This window comes from Daphnia magna, linkage group LG8, assembly GCF_020631705.1.
Source record: "Daphnia magna isolate NIES linkage group LG8, ASM2063170v1.1, whole genome shotgun sequence".
Taxonomy (NCBI): Eukaryota; Metazoa; Arthropoda; class Branchiopoda; order Diplostraca; family Daphniidae; genus Daphnia; species Daphnia magna.
The window spans coordinates 3,955,893-3,974,738 of NC_059189.1; the positions used below are offsets into that span (position 1 = coordinate 3,955,893).

Consider the following 18,846-nt stretch of genomic DNA (forward strand, 5'->3'; position numbering starts at 1 on the left):
TCATCGTATACTTTTTTGGGGGTCTGTCTGTACGACTACTTGCAGCAAAAAAGAGAAACGGGGGGGGTTGAGTGGGAGGAGTGGAACACAGCAACACACTGCAGTGCAGTAGAGAATAGAGAGAGAGGAGGTATAGCCCCAGCCGGGAGGGCTACGAGCTAGACGAGTCAGCCAAGCTTTAGAAGGGGTTCAGTGGGAAAATGGCGGTCCTGGCGGACGGAGTTCAGTATGGCCTCTCTGCGCACGGCCTTTCCAGCGAGAACAAATCGCTGGTTTTCGTGAAGCTAACCGATTCGTCGTTCAAAGCCATTGAGGAATATCTAAGGATTAAGGTGAGATTGTTTAGAAAAGGCCACACAAATGAGAAAAAAAAAAAAACAGAAAAGCATAATTATAAAACAAAAGGAAAAAAAAAAAAAGAGTTTCAGCACAAAGCTCCGGATGTTTCGCGACGTGGAAAAAACGTCGACCAAGTCGTGTGTGTGTAGTGTGTGTGGTGTGTGTGTGTGTGCTCCCCTTAAGCGCCCGCAAAGGAATCTCCCAGCTCTCTCTCTCTTTCTGTCTCTCACTCGCACACCAAATCGTATGGCCAAAAAAGGCAATGTTCATAATTAGATAATTTCTTCTCCCCCCCCCCCAACCTCATCTCCTCACGTAAAAAATCGACACAATCGGTGTGTGTAAGTGTGTGTGCGCGACCATTTTGCCCGAGATTGGCGTACGTTGTCAGCACAACGATGGCGGCCGACATGTTTCTTTATTTTTTTCTATTCTTTTATCGTTGATGGTGTGTGTGTGTGTATGTGCTGGTTGGAAAAAAAAAAGAATCTTTTTTTTTCCCTTCACAACTTGGGTGTGTGTGTGTGTGTATGAGTGTGTCGCTCTGGGCGATTTTTCGTGGCAGCTGCCGCTAGTGGCCCCTCTTTCTCTCCGAGTGAAAACTTTGAGCATAAAAGAAATTACAATCTCTCCCTATCCCTCTTCTTTCTTCTTCTTCTTCTGTTACTTCCACCACCCCCTTCTCTTTTTCTGCCCGTCCTTTTCATGATCATTTCACCAAAAAAAGTCAGGAGCGTGCGGATTTTTTTATTTCTATTTTTATTCTTTTTATTCGTGATCTGAAAGAACGGCTACATGGCTAGTCACTGATCGACATACTGTTGTATACCCCGTTAGAAATATCCTAAAGAGAGAAAAAAAAATGTGAATTCACACGCGAGAGCTTTGAAACGTTGCACACACAGAAAAGAGAGAGAGAGAGAGAGAGAGAAGTAATAAGAATAAATAATAATTGGGTTGTTGTTGTGAAAAAGAGAGCCTGAGAGGTCTCCTTTTTGCGGTGGCGCTACAAGTGTATGTGTGGTTGCGTCTCTGTGCTGCTGTGTGTGTTTCGTGCTAACGTCAAGTGACCGTACTAAAGTTTTTCGTGTTTTGTATTTTCTATTTCAGCTGAAGACGGCACAACATCCCACTGTACAATTTCTCGGCAATGAAGGGGTAAGTCTTTTTTTTTTATTCGTTATATGAAATTGAATTGAAAGAAGGCAGAAAACCCCTCACGCAAAAATTATTAAAAAAAAACCGGTCGTGTTCGTGACGCAACAGGTTGACGTAGGTTTCCGGATCGTCGTAGCATTGTGTGTGTGCGGTGTCTATGTTGGCCTCTTTCAGTCGAAAAAAAAAATTCCTTGTCTCGAAAAAATATTATGCCGTTAGATCAACAGGAACAATCGAAAACGAAGCCGCATTCTCTCACCCTGTGAATTATTTCGGTTGGGGAGGAAGAGGAAGACCAAGTCACCAGTCCCCCCCCCCTCCCCTAAATGTGTGTGTATGTGTGTGTGCCCACATACACACACACACACAGAGCGTTTTATTTATTTGAGGTTTTTTGTTTCCTTTTTATCAGAGAGCTCCTTCTTTTATCGTAAGTTGCCCTTTTGGCTCTTTTTGGTCGACAGAGGGACTTGGCAATATGTCGGACGGCCAAGGTCGGATGAACTTTGGCGTCGTCAACATCCACAGTGCCCGAGTCCATTGGCCTCTTCTTCCATCACTCACTCTGCTCACTCACCACCCACTGGAACAAGACAAAAAAAAAAACAACAAAAAAAGACGATGAGTGTATCGTTCGCTAGCAGCGACAACAGGCCTTTTTTTTTTAAAACACACCTTGTGGCTTTTTGCCTGTCTGGAATCCTGATTCAAATCCAATTCTCTTTTTCTTTTGAAAAAAAAAAAAATGAAAAGAGAAAATTAATTCACGAACTTGACGAAATTCTCATTGGCCTTGCTTATCGAGGTCAGCGCACACAGTCCTCTCTCTTGGACCAAAATCCGGTTCTTGGAAGCAAAGCGAACAGCAGAGCGGTTACCCATTTTCTCTATTCTCTTTTTTTTTTTTTACGTTTCGGAACGGAAAACAGTTTTTTCCCCCTTCAAAATTGTTACCGTACCTTTTTTTTTTATATATAGGTTGCCATTTATCGATTGACAACAATACGTAACAAAAAATATTAATTAGGAAGTCCATCCCACCCAAGTCGCTTTCCACGGGCCGGCAATGCACGTGCATTACAGGCAAAATTGGGTGTTATCTTCGAATGTACACACGGCCAAGACCTTTTCCTTCTGCCATCTATCGACCGTACACATATTAAAGGGCGCAATAATCCAATTGACTTGTAGTGACGTGACAACATCTCTCCCAATCACGTGAACAGATGCAGGCACACACACACACAAAAAACGGCTCAGCCAAAGTCCTTGATTTGTTGCACATCTGAATGACCTCGCCAATAGGGGGATCGTATTTGATGGGGGGAAGGGAACCAATATGGCAAAAAAAAAAAATCCATTTACTCGACTTTCCCGAAACTGCTTGATCGTCGGTCAGAAATATCCATCCGTTCATTACTTGTTCCGCCTGCTGTGCCTCATTCTTTTTTTTGGCAGCCAAATGCAAGGTTAGAAAGTAAAGTATGACAACTACTACACGCATACACAAAAACGCCATTATTGAATTGGCCTTTCTCTCGCCGAACACAATCGCCTTTTGATGATTTATTTGAATGGAGAGAAAGTTGCCCTGGCTCTTTTCACTCTCTTCTCAGTCTCTTTTTTTCTTTCTTTCTTTTGAATTCTTATTAACAACAAAAAAGTACCAGCATCGTTAAAGGTATTTGAGGGATCGCATTTACACATTTCAGAAAACGAGTTCTTCCACTTGGGCGTGGCCATTTCGGACCTCGGGCTCTTAAATTTTCATTATCTTTTTTCTACCTTGATCTTTTTATTTTTAATTTTTTTTTGCTTGTCAAGAAGCAAAATGGTTGAAGGTCTACCCAAACAGCTGTTAGGGAAGAAGGAAAGAAAAAAACATAACGCTATAGCTTTAGGTTAATTAACACCCATGTCAATGGCCTTTCTGACTTGTCTGTTTCTCGCTGTGTAGACCGTAACGAAAAGCGGTGGCTCCTCACTTGTACACAACAAAAAGTAGATAAGGAAGGCGGAAGTTGGAAGGCAGATAAAGGGGGAGGGGGGTGAGGCGAACAAAGGGAACTTTACCTGATTTTTATGATGGCACTTTGATGATGACGTATATGACGTAGCAAAAAGAAAATGTGGAGATAATATGTGGAGAAAAAATGTCAAATTTCCGAAGATTGTCAAGGTGAAATTGGGTGCGGTTTCCACGTATCTCAATTTCCCCTGGCGTTCTTTTTTCAGGTTTTTTATTTTCCTAAACATTTCAATTGGCCTTGCAGTCATCGACTATCAAAATCTTCACCAAAGTGGACCTTTCAATTCCCTTAACAACAGAACATTTATCCTTTTTCCTTTATGGTGGCGTTTTTAAAAAGCCAGCTGATCGATGTTTTAAGAAAAACTATTTTTGGGATTACCTTCTTTTTTAAAAGAGCAAAAGGTAAGGGGGGGAAAGGTAGTTGTTGGCGTGAACGTCTTGTTGGGTTTTTTTTTTGTTGGGTTCCTTTCACTTTTGACCCGCATGGGTATCACAATATTGGCTTAACCGTTCATCTTTGAAAAGAGGAATAGAATTCTCTTCGTGTCTACCTTTCTTGAACAACAAAAAAGGGATGAAATTTAGGCTACAAGAATTAAAAACTCTCGAAGCTTAAAAAGAATATCTGCTCGCTTTTAAATTCTTTAAAAATTCGTTTTCGTCCGTTTCCCATTTCCGCTTGGCATCACCTGAAAACTAAAGGAAGTTGATGGCCATTTTTGCTGTGCGACTTTTTTTTTTTTTTTTCAAAAAATAATTGTCTTGCCATTTTCTTTACATCAGAAGGGAAAGTGGTTTTATTTCCATCAACTTTCCAAAATTAGATCACGCCGCCCGCTCTGGTGGTAATTGTTGCCGCACGTATTTTTATATGTTGTGATTCCCTCTCTTTTCCAACCCCTTCTCGTTATTTAGCATTTTAATGGCCACCTGTCGCTCCCTCCTTTTTTCTGTTATCGTTCATCGTTGACGTCATACGTGATTTTCACACGTGCGACTGTCGGAATTTTCCAACAAAGTGAAGAAATCGGACATGCAAATGAACATGGATAAAAAAAAAAAAAAGGGCTATGAATGATGAAGGTTGGTTGGGGGTGGGTGACAAAATCCTTGATTTGCTCTACACGCTCTAGTGACCCGCTACGTGTGTGCCTTTTTATGTGTGTCTTGTCTGTGTGTGGTGCTACATTTTCAAATTTAGAGCGTGACTGAAGCCGACCAGAGTCACGACACACACACGTGTGTTTCACGAACATCCTGAATTCACCCTGAAGGGCCTCTTGTACACGACTTGTTTCGTTCTTTTCCTTTTGATGAGGCCCTATGCGCTACTACTACTTGTTCGGCTTTTTTTTTTGTTGCTATTCCTCCTACCATTTCTTTAGCTTCGTTTAGATTCTCTTGTGTCTGTGGGCTGGCCGGGAATGACCCATTTGGGATGTGCAGCAGACGAGTTGGGGTTGCTAGTTTATGAAAAAAAAAAATGTAATAAGCCAACTATAAGAAGAAGCAGTAATGCGTAGGTGGTGGAGTGTGACGTCACACACGCGTACAAAAAAAAAAAAGTAGCATAGCACTTCTTTGTAAAGAAGCTCTCGGCCGTCCCATTTTTCCGGCTGGGCCAACAACCACCGAACCATCGTCGTCGTCTTCTTTTTTTTTTAAAGACATTCCGAGTGTCTCGTTTTTTCTTCTTATTCGCCGCCTCAGACTAACGGAATCATTCCCTCTCTCTTTTCTCTTAACACAGACACTCAGCATACACACACACACACACCCAAAACCGGGCAAGGACGTATACCGTTCTCTCTTCTTTCTCTCTTTGGTTGAGAATATTTGTAAAAAATAAAAAAAAATGTTGTTGTGTTTTCCTTCTTCATTCTCCCTTCTTTTCGTGCGCCCCTCTAACGATTGACCTACTTGTCAATAACTCCTTCTTTTCATCCTCTCTCTCTCTCTTTTTCGTTCACCATTCTTTTTCGATTTTGCCAAAAGCCTCCAAACGTCTTGGCTGGATCGACAGAAGAAAATATCGAAATGATGTTGTCTTTTTACTCGAAAGAAGATGGGAGATTACTGATGCCCTTGTTCGCTGTGACACATTTGAAATTGAAAAAAAAATCAAGTCCTAAAAGCATCATATCCCTCCTCAGAAGACAAAAGGGGGGTAATGGTGGCTAGTCATGGGTCTTTTGTATTTCCTTATTTTTATCGTCAACTGAAATTTAGTGGTCGGCTCTATTTTAGTAGAAAGGCCTTTTATTATTATTTATCACAAACTTTGGAAACTTTCTATGTTCTCTCTTAAAGGGGAAAAAAAAAGGAGGAGGCAGAGAGACGGTCTCTTCCTGTACCTTGGCGCACCTGAGAAAAAGAGAGAGACCTGGACCGTTGTTTCAAGTCTAGAGTATCTGACTCCGGTCCACCATCAGCCTCTCTCTTTTTTTTTTCTTAAAACTTTATTTTGTGTCTCTTGGGCTCTGCTTTTTCTTCTTTTAGCTGGAAGCTTTCTTTCTCGAAAGAAATAAAATCATGTTGCTGCTGCTGGCGGCCTGATTTATTTTGTTATTTCACTTCCCTGTTGTTGTGTGTCGGAGAAAAAGAAAAAAAAAAGAGAGTCTGGCAAGGCAAATCGGCAGACTTTTTAAAAGAGACGTTAGCGCCACTCAGCAGCCGTTATGAAACAACACATCAAATGTAGATCGACTGTTACATCTGCCGCTGGTGGGTTTTTGATGTCTTTAACAGCTGGCCTTCGATCGAAATTGGAATAGTCTTCCATCCATTTTCTGTCGCCAAATATCTCTCGCTCTCAATTCCCCATTTTTTTTTTTTCTTCTTTCACGAGAGACTTTTCATTTCTCTCTCTCTCTCTCTCTCTCTTTTCGCTTCGTTATTTTCGTCTTCGTTGTGTAACCCAACTCTTTTTCTTCTTTAGTGCCAAAAAGAAACCCGTTGTCATTTCATTCTCCCCATTTTCTACTTTAGCGGCTGTGGTTTCCGAGCGCGGAGGAGGGTCGCGGCTCGGCGTTCAGTTTCAACCTGTCGTCGTCGTCCGTTGCGGGCGGTCCCCAAGGCAGTTTCGAGTGCGTCCAACAATGCGGCTCCCGGTCGCTGGAATCGCTCGGCGTCATGGGTCTCAAGATGAACATCAAAGCCAAAGATGACGTCTATGAAGCCACTCGGCAACGAATGGCTGTCGCCGAAGAAGAGAGCAAGAAAAATTGGTACGTTATTACACTTTGCTTTAAAAGCTTTTAAAAATGGAAAATCAAACTACGTTTTAAGACATGCACCTGAAATGACGCGCTTGAGGCTATTTATGACGTCACCTGTTCTCATTCAGACAGCCGTGTGCAAGTGAAAGGCTCTCTTTGCTGTCGACAACAAAATCTTTCGACATGTTTTTTTTTTTTCTTTCTTCAATTCAGTGCGGAACCCCCCACCCCTTCGTGCTCCACCATTGCCAGTGGGATATCTTGTGCTTAGGGCATTATTTTTTTTTTTATGTTTTTTAATTATGTCAATGTTTTTCGAGCAAAACCAGCAACCAATTTAAGTTCTTGTAACGCGTGCAACATACCTGCAACAGCTCCCGAAAGACTTCAAGGTTCTTGCCAGCTTGAGGGGGCTCTCTCTTGCTCACTCTAGACAAATCATTCCTTTTGGATGGATAATGGAAAACCCGAATAGGATAAACATCTAACTAGTTTTGTTTTTTTTTTTATTTGCCTGTTTATCTTTCGAGAGTTGCGCACATATTTCTGTGTGATCTGCGTCGATGTGGCCTTGCCCGATGGGATTTTTATCCAATTAATTTTCAGAGAGAGAGAGAGAGAAAAAAGGTAAAAGCAAATGAATATTCGTGAGCGGGCTGTTGCAATCCTGCACATACACCGAAAGGCTTTTTTTTTTTTTTCCTAGTTTTTCTACGACTTCTGTGTTTGCGCAGTCTGGATAGGGCTTTTGCGTCGCAAAAGTTTCAACGCCTCCTGGTGGCAAAGGGTAGCAATCTGGAAGTGCGTCACGTCATGTGTTGTTATCTTTTCTCTGGCACCTTATATCGGCTGGTCGAGTATTACGATGTCGTTTCTCTCTTCTCTGCAAATCAGCTTGCGGATTGGGAGGGGGGGGAGGGGGTTGAAGTATTCAGACCTACGTGACTCGAGTCTCGTTATGCCTTAAATCCTTTACGTGTTTTATTTTTGTTCTTGTTACCTGGCCGGACTTTAGTTTTCTTCTCTAATCTCGAATGACGTCCAACAAATCATTTCGTATCCTCGTTCAAAGTCGCCCTATGAATTTGTTTGCAGACGAATGATAACGCCACGATGATTAAATAATAACATTTGCTTATTTGTGTCTCCCTTGTCTTCGCCATCCGTTCCAGCACTCGTGTGATAAAACTCGCCTGTGGCCCTGATATTGGTCGCGTAGTCAAAATCAGGAAGCAAGCCGCTGCCGTCTTTCCGCCGCGGAGAGATCGCGGTGATACGTCACCGCCCACCTCCGCAGCACAGCCGACGTCACAGCATCATCACCACCGGGGTGGATCGTCTTCATTGTCGTCATCGTCGACGACTTCTTTAACTTCGTCCTCGTCCTTATCTTCCCTTTACCCGTCGTCCACTCATCACAACAGTAGCCATGTACAGCAGTCGCAACAAAACGGAAGCAATGCCGGTGGTGGAGGTGGCTTAATTGGACGGAGTAGTACGTCATCACCGTCGCTGGGCGGCCAAAGGACAACCAGCAATGCCATTAGTCCCCTGCCGAGATCCGCCGCCTCGCCATCCTACCCCACTGCCTCCTCCATTTCGTCCAACCCGTCAATGACATTGTCATCTTCCAGTAATTTTTAGATTTCAGACGGACAATTGATTCCAGAGTTTTCTTCGTGAAATTAATGGCGTTTTTTTTTACGTGTTACATAACAGCGTTGAAAGACGGATACTCCAATGGTGGTTCGGGTTCTATGGCGGAAGCCAATCCGGAATTGATGAGGCGGCCGCTTCGAGAGAGAATCATTCACCTTTTAGCCATTCGATCTTACAAGAAACCGGAGCTCGTTAATCGATTACACAGAGGTAACTAAACAATTTGGTGCAGTCTAATTTGTTTTCTTTTGATTGACGTGACAGATGTTTACAATTTTTTTTTTTTTGTTCCGTCTTCTCATTTCGTGTCTCTCAGAGGGTCTCAAGGAAAAGGACAAAAAGCTGATTATGAACGTCTTGTCTGCCATCGGCTTGATGAAGGATCAAGCCTACCACCTGGCGCGTCATATCTGGAACGACGTACACGACGACTGGCCTTTTTACACGGACCAGGAGAGGCAGATCCTCAAAAGGTATGACGTTGCCATCAAAGTGAAAGTCATTTTTTTTTTTTTTTTAACTCTTAAGCTCTGCACGCCCTATTATTTATTGAGGGGAGTAACTAGAAAAGAAAAAGAAAAAAAAACCAGTTTTTGTGGTTGCTATTCGGACTTGGCAGACTGCTGCGATCTGGGCCAGTTTGGCACGTCCTGTCTTTGTGTCCATTGCTACGCCATGTTATGTACATGAGGGATCGTTGCTTATGTGTCTTTTTTTTTTTTTTATAAAATGCAAACCGGATTATATCTGGTCTGGCCATCGTCGGATGTCGATTCAGCTATTTGTGTGTAATCTGATCGAACGAACTGACTGAATTGACGATTCAATGGACGGGAACAGAATGTATTGAAAAGAATTGAGGACGAACGTATTTTTTTTTTTTTTATTCTTTTTTTAAAAGAATAAAAAAGTAAAGAAAAAGAAAATCGAGTGACCGATCCCTCTTTCCATTGGAAAGCCAATCCAGTTGTTGTTCAGCAATTATTTTGTTATTTTCGTGAGCATTTTAATTGATAACAGAGGAATTATTTTGGCAGAAAAAAAAACAAAACATCGATGCTTAATTAATGAAAATTAATTATTTCTAGACGGAAACCGCAAAACTTGACGCCACCAGTGAGTGATTCGAGTAGCGGAAGTGGTCATTCACCGCCATCCAGCAGCTTGCATTCGAATGGGTCTCCGGTTGGATCGTCGTCATCAACGTCGGCTATTCACAAAACAAGTGCCAGTCCAAGTCCAAGTGGTGGTGGTGGTGGTGGAGGTAGTGGTGGTGGAGGTAGCGGTGTCGTTGAAAAACGAGAGAGAGGTGAAAAACGGCCAAGTCAGCAAGTGTTGGCCGGACTCGATCCGCTAGACGCGGCCGCCGTCGAAGCGGCCGCCAATGCAGCCAAGAAGCAGAGGATCTCGCTGTACAAGAAACCCGATTCGAGTCAATCGACGCATCATCACTCGTCCGTGCCCGATTCACGGAACGCTCAACAACAGATGGCACCCGCTAGGTCTAGTTCGTCTCTTAAAGTGCGTCCGTCTCCGCCCAGCCATCACCAACAGCAGCAGCAACAACAACAACACTATCATAATAACAACAAGGACAACCATCACCACCAGCAGCAGCAGCAGCAGCAGCCACCGCAGCTGCCGCCAGCTCAGCAACAACATTACAACAACAACAACCACCAGCATCAGCACAACCACCATCGATCGGAGAATCAAAACCATTATCGACCTGGAAGCCTTAAGTTGTCGACTTCGTCGTCGACTCAACCGACGACGGTCGTGTCGACGCGGGTCACGTCGTCCACCGATGGGCCCGACACGCCCAACTCGAGTCCGGACAGCATGTCGGCCGAGCACATGACGGACACGACGGACGTTGTGGCTCTTTCGGCTTCGACGACGGAACCGGAACCCGAGCCTTACACGCTCCAGTACCGCACGATTGTGTCTGGCGAGCAGCGCAGCCGTTACAAGGAGGATTTCAATTCGCAGTACAACGAGTACCGCAACCTGCACAAGGCCATCGATAAAGTCTCGAAACGTTTCTCTCACCTGGAGGAGGAGCTCAGACAACAGCACGAAGGCACGACAGCTTGGCAGGTAAAATTCTAAATCATCCGTTTTGATTTGATTGGCCATTTTTTTAAATTTATTTTTTGTGTTTTCTAAATGTTTTTTTATTTGTCATTTCTTTGCGTGTGTGTCTGTGTGTCGCGCAATATGTGCAGCGCATCAAAAGTCAAATCGTCCGTGAGTACAGGGAGAATTTGCGGGACGCCAAGTATCGGGAGGCGAAGCGACGGTTCCAGCACCTGCACGAAAAGTTGGCCCACATTAAGCGGCTCGTGTTGGAGTGGGACACGACCCAGACCTGCCGTTCTTGACCCCCCTAGTTTTGTGTCGATCGTCCTCTTTATCTCTATTTTGATGGTGGCGATTTAGTCAATCCCGCTCCTCTACCGCCCTCTCCACTCCCCTTTCCTCTGATTATGATTCCAAACGAAAATTCTCTCTCTTTTTTATTTGATTTTTTCATCCTCCTCCTCCTCCTCCCCCTCCACCCTACTCTCTTTTTATTTTTTTCCTCGCCCAAATTCTTTTTAAAAAAGAATTGTTTCCTCCCCCGCTCTCGCTCTTACACAATCTCTCTCAAAAGGCCGTGGCTCAACAGATTGTCGGTAAAGAAAGAAGTTTGTTCATATTTAAGTAAAGACAAGAAACGTGCACACACACACACATACACGTACACACATAATAGGAAAAACAACAAAACCATTAAAAAAAAAATAATAATTTAGCTAAAAAATTTTTTTGTTTGCTCACTTGTAAATCATCCCGTGTGTGTGATGGTGGAGCCCTTATTATTATTATTTTTTTTTTTTTCTCTTTGTTGTTTTCGTGGTTTTGCGAAAAGAGGTGGGGGATAATGCGGTGCACTCTGTCGCAAACTGCGACGGATTCACTATTTAAAAAACAATGAGGAGAGAGAAAATCCGAAAAAAAAAAAGAACATCTCTAATCATCACGTCAACCGCGAATATCGATAGCGTAATATCCAGGATGTAAGGAAAAAAGGGATAGGTTTGTGTGTGTGTGTGTGTGTGTGTGTGTATTTGTTCGTTAATATTTTTTTTCTCCCTATCTGCGAAAGATAAAAGTGAGCGCGTTTGTTGTGTATGTAGCTTAGAATTGAGTAGCCATTTAAATTGTTGGCTGCATATTGTTGATATCACATCCCCCCACCCCCATATAATAGCTTGATTTTTTTTTCTTTTTCATTTTCTCTCCCTGATATTCTTCTGATTAATTTCTAGGGGAGGTTGTTGTCGGGGTAGTACGTACAGTACCTTATATTATTTTCCAAACGATATGAAGAAAATTCCTCGCAATTGGATGGAATTATTTCTTTTTTGAATTGAAGCTTCTTTCATTTTTCTTTTTGCTCGCTGTGTCCAGAAGTCGATATAGATGAGGCGATCGCCATTTTTTTTTCTATCTTTTTATTTTTATTTTTTTTTTTTCCTCCTTTAATTATTTTTTTCTTCATCGACAGCAAAAACAGAAACTGAGGGGAAATACTGTCGTTCCCTCCTGATGGTTCCCTTCGAAATATTATTATTATTTCTCCTTTTGTCCTAAACACACAGCCAGACACACACCTTTACGGGGGGGACGTACTTTTGTTTGGGTTTTCATTTTTTTTTAAATTTTTTTTTGGCTTTCACGTCGCGTTTACTTTTGTCTTTCATTCGCGCACTACAAAACCTTCCACCAAAATTTGGTCAAGTCGCCCTCTCCGCCCTCTTTTCTTCTACTTTGGTTCTGGACCTCTTCTCATTTCCTGCCCTCCCAAAAGCCCTCTTTAGGTCTAGCCATATATAATTCCAATTTCGACGTGCCCCCCCCCCCTCCCTCCTCCCCTTTTCTTGCCAGGTGATATATAGACATAGCCTCCCCTCCCTCCCTTTTGTTTTGTTTTTTTTTTTTTTTTCGTTCAAGAGAGACTTACTTGCAACGCAACTACTACCATCTATTTCTACGACTCTCCCCCACCAAAACGATTCCGACATCATCCATTCGGATGGCTATTTAAACAGAAAAAAAAAGCGGGAATTTCTGAATTTTTCTTTCAATTTTGTTTTGTTGTTCTCTCTATTTGAAGAGAGAAGTACAACAACAAAAAAACATTTTGGGGGGGAAACGAAGAAAAAAGTCCGTTTTGGGATTTAGTTTAAAAGACAAGAGATCACTTATTATTATATACAGATTATCTGGGTATTCCCTTTTTTTTTTGTGTCTGGGACGGGTTTTTTTTTTTTTTCTTTCCTTTTCTTTCTTTTTTCTTTTTGAAGTCTTTCTCTCCCGTTGTTTGCTTGTTTTCTTCTCTGCCGGAATCAATAAAGATACCCGGAAGATGATGCAAAAAAAAAAAAAAAATAAAATATGTAAGGGAGGAGGTCTGTCGAATGCGGGCAAAATATGAAGAAAAAAAAAATGCATGCCTAGAAAATCTTATCACTTTAATCCGCCGCCGGATGTTAAATGATGTGGCCTTGTTCGATCGGATTTATATTCGCGCCCTTATTATTATTTTTTTTTTCTCTTCTGTTTCCACGAGAAAGTTTCTAGACCATAATGGAGGCCGGTGTGTGACGAATTCTTTCCGACAAAAATCGGGTAGAGGAGGAAAAAAAACGAATAAAACCCAAAAGTTTTCTCCCATTCTCTCTCGCTTATTGTCTTTTTCGAGGCTGCTAAGTCAGCAGGGAGAAGAAGGGAAAAACAAAAATGGATAATTAAAAAACGATTATTTTCTCTCGTCGGCTGATGTTTATTTCTGTCATTTTCTCCCTCCGCGATTCTCTTTCGACTGACTACTACTACACAACAACATACTTTTTTTTTTTCTGTCTCTCCTCCCGGAAGCCTGTTATCTATATCATTGAATGTATACATTTTTACACAAAAAAAAAACTGTGGTGGTGAATTGATTGCTGAGATTTTTGTTCCACTTGTGTGTGTGCGTATAAAAATGGTTCAGAAAGCCAAAAAAAAAAAAAAATAAAAAAAAAATAATACAAGAGCATCTAAAAATGTCTGCTGACTTCAATTGTTTTTCTTTCTTTTTTTTTTTTTTTTTTTTTTTGCTCTGGGGGGATTTGTATCCTTATGTGCTAGTACCTGTATTTTTACAGGTGCTGAACACCTGTCCTTCAACGATATGCTCCGAAATCGTCATGATTAAATCAACCTGACTTCGTTTCTGTTGACATTGAAAACTGGCAACAGCGTCACGGCAATGAAGTAAGAATAACAACATATCTTTCACAATACTCAATTAATTGGCTGTAGCATGCTAATGCTGATATATTGAGAAACTTTCCTTGCTAATGGGCGCAAGAGTTCATTCCTGCCCATACGGCTTGTTTTTTTATTAATTAGTCTTAGAAATAAGTTTAAAAAATGGACCAATTGGATAGCAAGATGGAGAAACTTGAATTCGGTGAATGGAGAATCGACCGCCTCTTAGGGTCTGGTGCTTTCGGTAAGGTGCTCCTTCTGTCAAACAAACAAACAGGGGAGAAAATTGCTGTTAAAAAAGCACATAGAGATTCTGTCTTCTCCATCAATAACAACTGGGACAAGGAATTGGAAATTCTACTTCACTTGAAGCATCCCGGTTGGTTGTAACACATGTGTTCTTTAAAACACTTATTGCTGTCGATGTGAGATCTTATGAGTTTTATCAATTGCAGGGATTGTTGCTTCTCTCCCAGTGCCCCTAGGTCTAGAAGCTTTAAGCCATGATGCACCTATTCTCTGCATGGAATACTGCAATGGAGGTGATCTTCGTCAGGTACTCAACAAACCCATCAATTGCTGTGGTATTCCCGAAAAAGATGTTTTGCACATCTTGCGTGATATTTCCAGTGCAGTGACCTACCTCCACTCGGTGAAGGTAGTGCATAGGGACATAAAACCAGAAAATGTGGTCATTCAACAAACAGACGAAAAGGTTAGTTGATGCAGCCATTAAAAGTTTCTTTGCTTTAAAAAATGTCTTAAATTCATCTTTTCTTAGAATAAATATTATAAGCTGATTGATTTGGGTATGGCTAAGAACTTGAACAAGCAAAGTTTGTGCCATACGCTAGTTGGAACTTTGCAATATTTGGCGCCCGAACTCTTTAGCTGCGAAAAGTACAACAACACTGGTAAGAAACTATTAAAATGTCTTGTGTGCTAGGGGATCAAACACGAAGAACCTTTTTGGGATATTTCAGTTGATTTTTGGAGTTTGGGGATCGTCATTCATGAATGTATTACGGGAGTAAGGCCTTTTCTTCCAGGGCAGCCTCCAGTCGATTGGTAATCTTTCTGAAGAAATACCGTGATGGAAATTAAAAATTCATGTTTGACGTCGTTTCGTCTTTTGCAGGATGCAGCACGTGGAGCGAAAAACGTACAATGATATTTGCATTTACGCACATCCTGACGGTGAAATTATTTTCTCCCAAAAGTTGTTCAATGAAAATCATTTAAGCAGGTAAACAAGAAGGGATTTCCACGAATGTTTCCGATAACAATTAACTGTTTTTGAAACAGTGTCATGCAGATACTGATGGAAGACTGGCTGAAATACATGTTGGATTGGAATCCGGCGATGCGGGGTCGTCACCAGGAATCTGATGCTAGTCACCCACCTGGGCCCATTGTGGCCTTCCAGATACTGGAAAACATTTTAAAGACCGAAGTTGTATCCATTTTCTGGGTCGAGGGCCTTGCACTTTTGTCCTACGCCGTTACCGACGATGTTACCATGGAGACGATTCACGAATGGATCGAACGTGATACTGGGATCAACCAGCGGTATCAGCTACTAGTTCTTCCTAGAGGTGGTGGGCCGGCTTCAGGGAAGAGCGCCCGGCAACTGCTTAGCTTTGAAGAGCATGGCAATGTTTGTCTATTCTCCAAGGTTAACAACCAATCGGAATGCAAGTTAACGCAAGTATATCCGGAATTCCTGGAGATCATGCTAGCGAATCCTAGAAAGGAATACGAATACCGCATTCAAAAAAGAATGTGGGCCCAGTCAGTCTTCTTTATCAATCACCAGACGACACTTTACCGGAAGCTCATTCACGCCCTAAAAATTCATTCGTAAGATATGACTTTTGATTTTTTGCTCGCTTAAAATCACGAATTGCTACCCACAAATTTAAGGTAGTCACTAAATATTTTATGTTAATCGATTAGAACCTACATGACGGTGAGAGCGTCTTTGTTGAAGCAACAAATAGATTATATCAATGGCGCCCTTCGTCACGCCGTCTCTTGCCACGATGTTTTCACGAGCAGCTTGAAACAAGACCAGCAAAATTACAAGTTGCAGTCTCAAAGAGGAGGACTACGTAATGATTTATATCCACCCGCTCGTGAACAATTATAACAAGTTTTATTTTTATAATTAATTTTTTTTTCCCGTTATGTAGCGTCCTGTACTTTGCTGGAGAAATGGGACAAAGAAGAAGTTACCATGCAAACCAAGTTGGCTGAATTGCAATCAAAATGCTCTTTGCTAGAACAAGTGGTTCAAAGCACGGTTTTTAGTGTAGCAGAAACTGCCAAACTGGCCGGAGCCTTCCTGGCTAAACCCTCTGACGCTTTGGATAAATACTCTCAATTAGCCCTCGAACTCTATGGTGACCTCCAGAAGCGTCGAACGGAGCAGAGGCAACAATTGGAGAATAACGTGGCCATGACAAAAATTGTGGTAAAGGTGCTTAAAAACCGCAATCAACTCTTCAGCGATTGTTTCACTCAAATCAGGTTTTCATTAATATTTTCCATGTTAATAACTTTCAGTGCCGTTGAATTCAAACTGTACTGTTATTAGGGTCGTGGAGAAGACTTCGGGAGACGTGGACAGCTTTTTACCGCAACTACTTATGCTGAAGAATGAAATTGACCACTTTCAGGATCAAATATTCGCGCTTCAAACCTCGCGGCAAAACGATGTTTGGACTCTGCTCGAACGCGCTGTAATTCATTGTAAATTACAGTCCTTTGCTTGCATCTTATAATTTATTTTGCAGGTAACGTTATGGCAGCGCACGTCCGTGATAAATCAACCGCATGCCGCTAGCGAGCCCAACCTTCTAACTATACCCAGCTTAAGTCAGAGAGAGGACGACGCTCGTGAATCAATGGTGGTCATTCACGAAAACCAAAGTTTGCGCTACCAGTAAGTTTAACCGTGTTAATGTTAAAATAGAACTGTCCAGTTTCATTGCAGCATGAATCCGACGTATTCGGTCTTTTCTTTTCCAGAATTCAGGACACACTCAGCCGAGGATTGAGCGCAACGTGCAACTTGACTCCCCACAAAATTGATTGGGATTTTTTAAATAACTAGCGCAGTAGATTTTACAGTGTTTTTCTTGTTATTGTTTGATGTTTTACACATACTATAGTGTTCCTATGTAACAAGTCTAGGTGCCTTTTGTTTTTGAATATGGAAGCATACCGAGTTTGTTGATATAAACTTCTTGTTTTATCTTCGCCATGTTTAAATTTCATTTATGGAAAATTTTACCTTCAATTCTATTCATAGTGGTTGATTGCTAAATAGTTTGGGTCGTCTACGGTTTAAATGAAGAGTAGGTCACTTCATCGGGGCCGCAGACAGCCGAAATGTAGTCAGCCCATCGCGCTCCGACAAATATTGCCTATTGTCTTTATAACTGTGTGGGCTAACCAATTATTTCGTGTTGTAATTACTTTCCTGGGGTCGTCACATTTGTTTCCATTAGTCTCAGAGCCTTTACGGCGGTTTTCGTGGCCTCATGGTGGTTATTTCTGAAGTGATTAAACGAGAAGAAGGATACAGAAAGGAAGCTTTTTTGGGAGAACGCAACTATGAATACCACAAATATCCTGTAAGACTTGTTTTAGTGTTACAAAATAGACTCTATCCAGTCTCGTGGCCTATTAGAAAGAAAAAAAAAAGGGTTGGTTTGGCTCGGTTATGCCATCTATTATCCAACCGACTGACCAAATAATTTATCGAAGTAAAAATTAGGTGTTAAGTAACAGGTTGAAGCGTGAATAGACGTCAAAAGCCTTGGCGGATCTTGTTGATTTTGCTTTCAAGCTCCTGAATTGTAGTCCTTAAGCTCTGCACTCTCTATTGTAATTAGGTTGATGTGGGAAATCTTTTAAGTAAATGAATGCGAAATAACAGTGAGCGTTTGCTTTACCAGTTCACAATTGTGGTGAGCAGTTTCTTTCTCTTGTTCCATTTCTATAACGATGGTAGCCCGTAAACATTCTAGTTCATCGTTTTGCTTGGTCGGAAGAAATAAATAATGTCACTTTAGCATTACACTACATCAAATGAACGTACCCTTCGCGCTTGCTCCCGCAGTATTTGCTCCTCGTCGTGAGCAGCTAAATCAGAACGAAAGGACGACAGTTCACGCTCCAGTTGCTGCCGCTTCTCTTCCACTGATAATAGGAAATAATAGATAGGTAAAGGTAAGTATATCCCAAGGGGGTGCCCAATTTTAGGTTTGGTTTGGCCTTACCCTTTCTTGCATATTCGCTTGCTGTCTCGTTTCGCTGCCTGGCAAAATCTGCCTTGAGGCAATTCAGATGCTTCTCGCTTTCCTTTTTTCGGTTAAAATCGTGAAAATTATGGTTAGTGTGGACGAATGAAAAAGCTGTTTCATACTTGGTTCTTGGAATTGAGATTTGCGGCCAATTCGTTGTAACGGGACTGTAGACATGGGATTTCCACTGTGGATGGAGGCAGCAATCACGACAAAATTTCAGTAATTTTTAGATGATGATCGCCAAACTGTACTTACGCTGGTAACTTGAGAGTTGAAGTAGTCTTTTGCGAAGTTCATTGCAGTGGGAAAGAAATTCTTCGTAACGAGTTCGACCTTCTCGAAGTTCATCTCTCAGACGGAATGAACGTTGTTGAACAACCTTTATTTCGATTTGAATGGCTCGAATATCCTCAAGCATCTTGAACTTTGCCTGTGGTTATGAATAAAGATCATAAGGTTGAATCACATTTTTGCCAATGCTATGAAAATAATATTACTTTGCTGAATTCTCTCAAAGACAACTTTACATTCTGAAACTCGTCCATAGCTGTGGCCTCCATTTTTTGCAAATGTCTGCTCGCCCTGAGCTCCTGGCAAGCAAATGAAATTAATAACTAACATGGAAAAATGGCTGCTGTAAACCAGGAAGTGATGCATGCACCTCTTGCTAATGCTATTTTTGCCTTAAAAATAATTAAAAGAAAGTGAACTCTTTTCGATAAATGTTCATCCACAGTTTAATTTATACGACCAACCAGACAGGAGTCATAGAAATTTATGCTCTGCTATCTCTATGAACTATGACTGTGATCCAGTCCAGTGTCCA

The 18,846-nt window shown here is 41.7% G+C and overlaps 3 protein-coding genes across 8 annotated transcripts; 2 read left to right on the forward strand and 1 right to left on the reverse strand.

The window, feature by feature from the left end:
- Positions 1-103: 103 nt before the first annotated feature.
- On the forward strand, positions 104-13,502 carry LOC116928937 (RNA polymerase II elongation factor ELL). The gene is made up of 8 exons (XM_032936071.2): positions 104-332; positions 1,450-1,497; positions 6,518-6,756; positions 7,920-8,380; positions 8,467-8,616; positions 8,723-8,879; positions 9,495-10,506; positions 10,635-13,502. The coding sequence occupies exons 1-8, from the start codon at positions 201-203 to the stop codon at positions 10,788-10,790; spliced, it is 2,355 nt and encodes a 784-aa protein (XP_032791962.2). The 5' UTR covers positions 104-200; the 3' UTR covers positions 10,791-13,502.
- An 88-nt stretch (positions 13,503-13,590) lies between these two features.
- On the forward strand, positions 13,591-16,968 carry LOC116928976 (inhibitor of nuclear factor kappa-B kinase subunit alpha). 2 transcript variants are annotated; one of them, XM_032936119.2, is made up of 12 exons: positions 13,591-13,710; positions 13,849-14,086; positions 14,163-14,422; positions 14,489-14,621; positions 14,691-14,775; positions 14,846-14,953; positions 15,013-15,567; positions 15,664-15,818; positions 15,900-16,236; positions 16,304-16,448; positions 16,503-16,651; positions 16,738-16,968. In XM_032936119.2, exons 2-12 carry the CDS (start codon positions 13,870-13,872, stop codon positions 16,820-16,822), a joined length of 2,229 nt encoding a protein of 742 aa, XP_032792010.2. In that variant the 5' UTR covers positions 13,591-13,710; positions 13,849-13,869; the 3' UTR covers positions 16,823-16,968. The 2 variants fall into 2 exon arrangements, with proteins under 2 accessions (XP_032792010.2, XP_045033895.1); XM_045177960.1 differs by lacking the exon at positions 13,591-13,710 and having other exon boundaries at positions 13,717-14,086.
- A 139-nt stretch (positions 16,969-17,107) lies between these two features.
- On the reverse strand, positions 17,108-18,842 carry LOC116928979. 5 transcript variants are annotated; one of them, XR_006650391.1, is made up of 9 exons: positions 18,776-18,842; positions 18,518-18,703; positions 18,276-18,450; positions 18,140-18,204; positions 17,994-18,075; positions 17,813-17,913; positions 17,667-17,753; positions 17,462-17,593; positions 17,108-17,394 (listed from the first exon to the last, which is right to left on the reverse strand). XR_006650391.1 is itself a non-coding variant. In XM_032936122.2 (7 exons), exons 1-7 carry the CDS (start codon positions 18,578-18,580, stop codon positions 17,522-17,524), a joined length of 645 nt encoding a protein of 214 aa, XP_032792013.2. In that variant the 5' UTR covers positions 18,581-18,771; the 3' UTR covers positions 17,423-17,521. The 5 variants fall into 5 exon arrangements, 1 of the variants encoding a protein (XP_032792013.2); XR_004397498.2 differs by having other exon boundaries at positions 18,518-18,610; positions 18,755-18,825; XR_004397497.2 differs by having other exon boundaries at positions 18,518-18,610; positions 18,682-18,820.
- Positions 18,843-18,846: the final 4 nt, after the last annotated feature.

Excerpts from the sequence above, each read along its gene's own strand:
- LOC116928937 (XM_032936071.2), top strand. The coding sequence starts at position 201 with ATGGCGGTCCTGGCGGACGGAGTTCAGTATGGCCTCTCTGCGCACGGC. Across the intron at positions 1,498-6,517 it reads AATTTCTCGGCAATGAAGGG|CGGCTGTGGTTTCCGAGCGC; the intron begins GTAAGTCTTTTT and ends TTTCTACTTTAG. Across the intron at positions 10,507-10,634 it reads AAGGCACGACAGCTTGGCAG|CGCATCAAAAGTCAAATCGT; the intron begins GTAAAATTCTAA and ends CAATATGTGCAG.
- LOC116928979 (XM_032936122.2), bottom strand. The coding sequence starts at position 18,580 with ATGGAGGCCACAGCTATGGACGAGTTTCAGAATGTAAAGTTGTCTTTG. Across the intron at positions 18,451-18,517 it reads CTTTGAGAGAATTCAGCAAA|GCAAAGTTCAAGATGCTTGA; the intron begins GTAATATTATTT and ends TCATAACCACAG. Across the intron at positions 17,594-17,666 it reads CTCACCACAATTGTGAACTG|AGAGTGCAGAGCTTAAGGAC; the intron begins GTAAAGCAAACG and ends TAATTACAATAG.
- LOC116928976 (XM_032936119.2), top strand. The coding sequence starts at position 13,870 with ATGGACCAATTGGATAGCAAGATGGAGAAACTTGAATTCGGTGAATGG. Across the intron at positions 14,954-15,012 it reads AATGAAAATCATTTAAGCAG|TGTCATGCAGATACTGATGG; the intron begins GTAAACAAGAAG and ends TTTTTGAAACAG. Across the intron at positions 15,568-15,663 it reads CACGCCCTAAAAATTCATTC|AACCTACATGACGGTGAGAG; the intron begins GTAAGATATGAC and ends TTAATCGATTAG.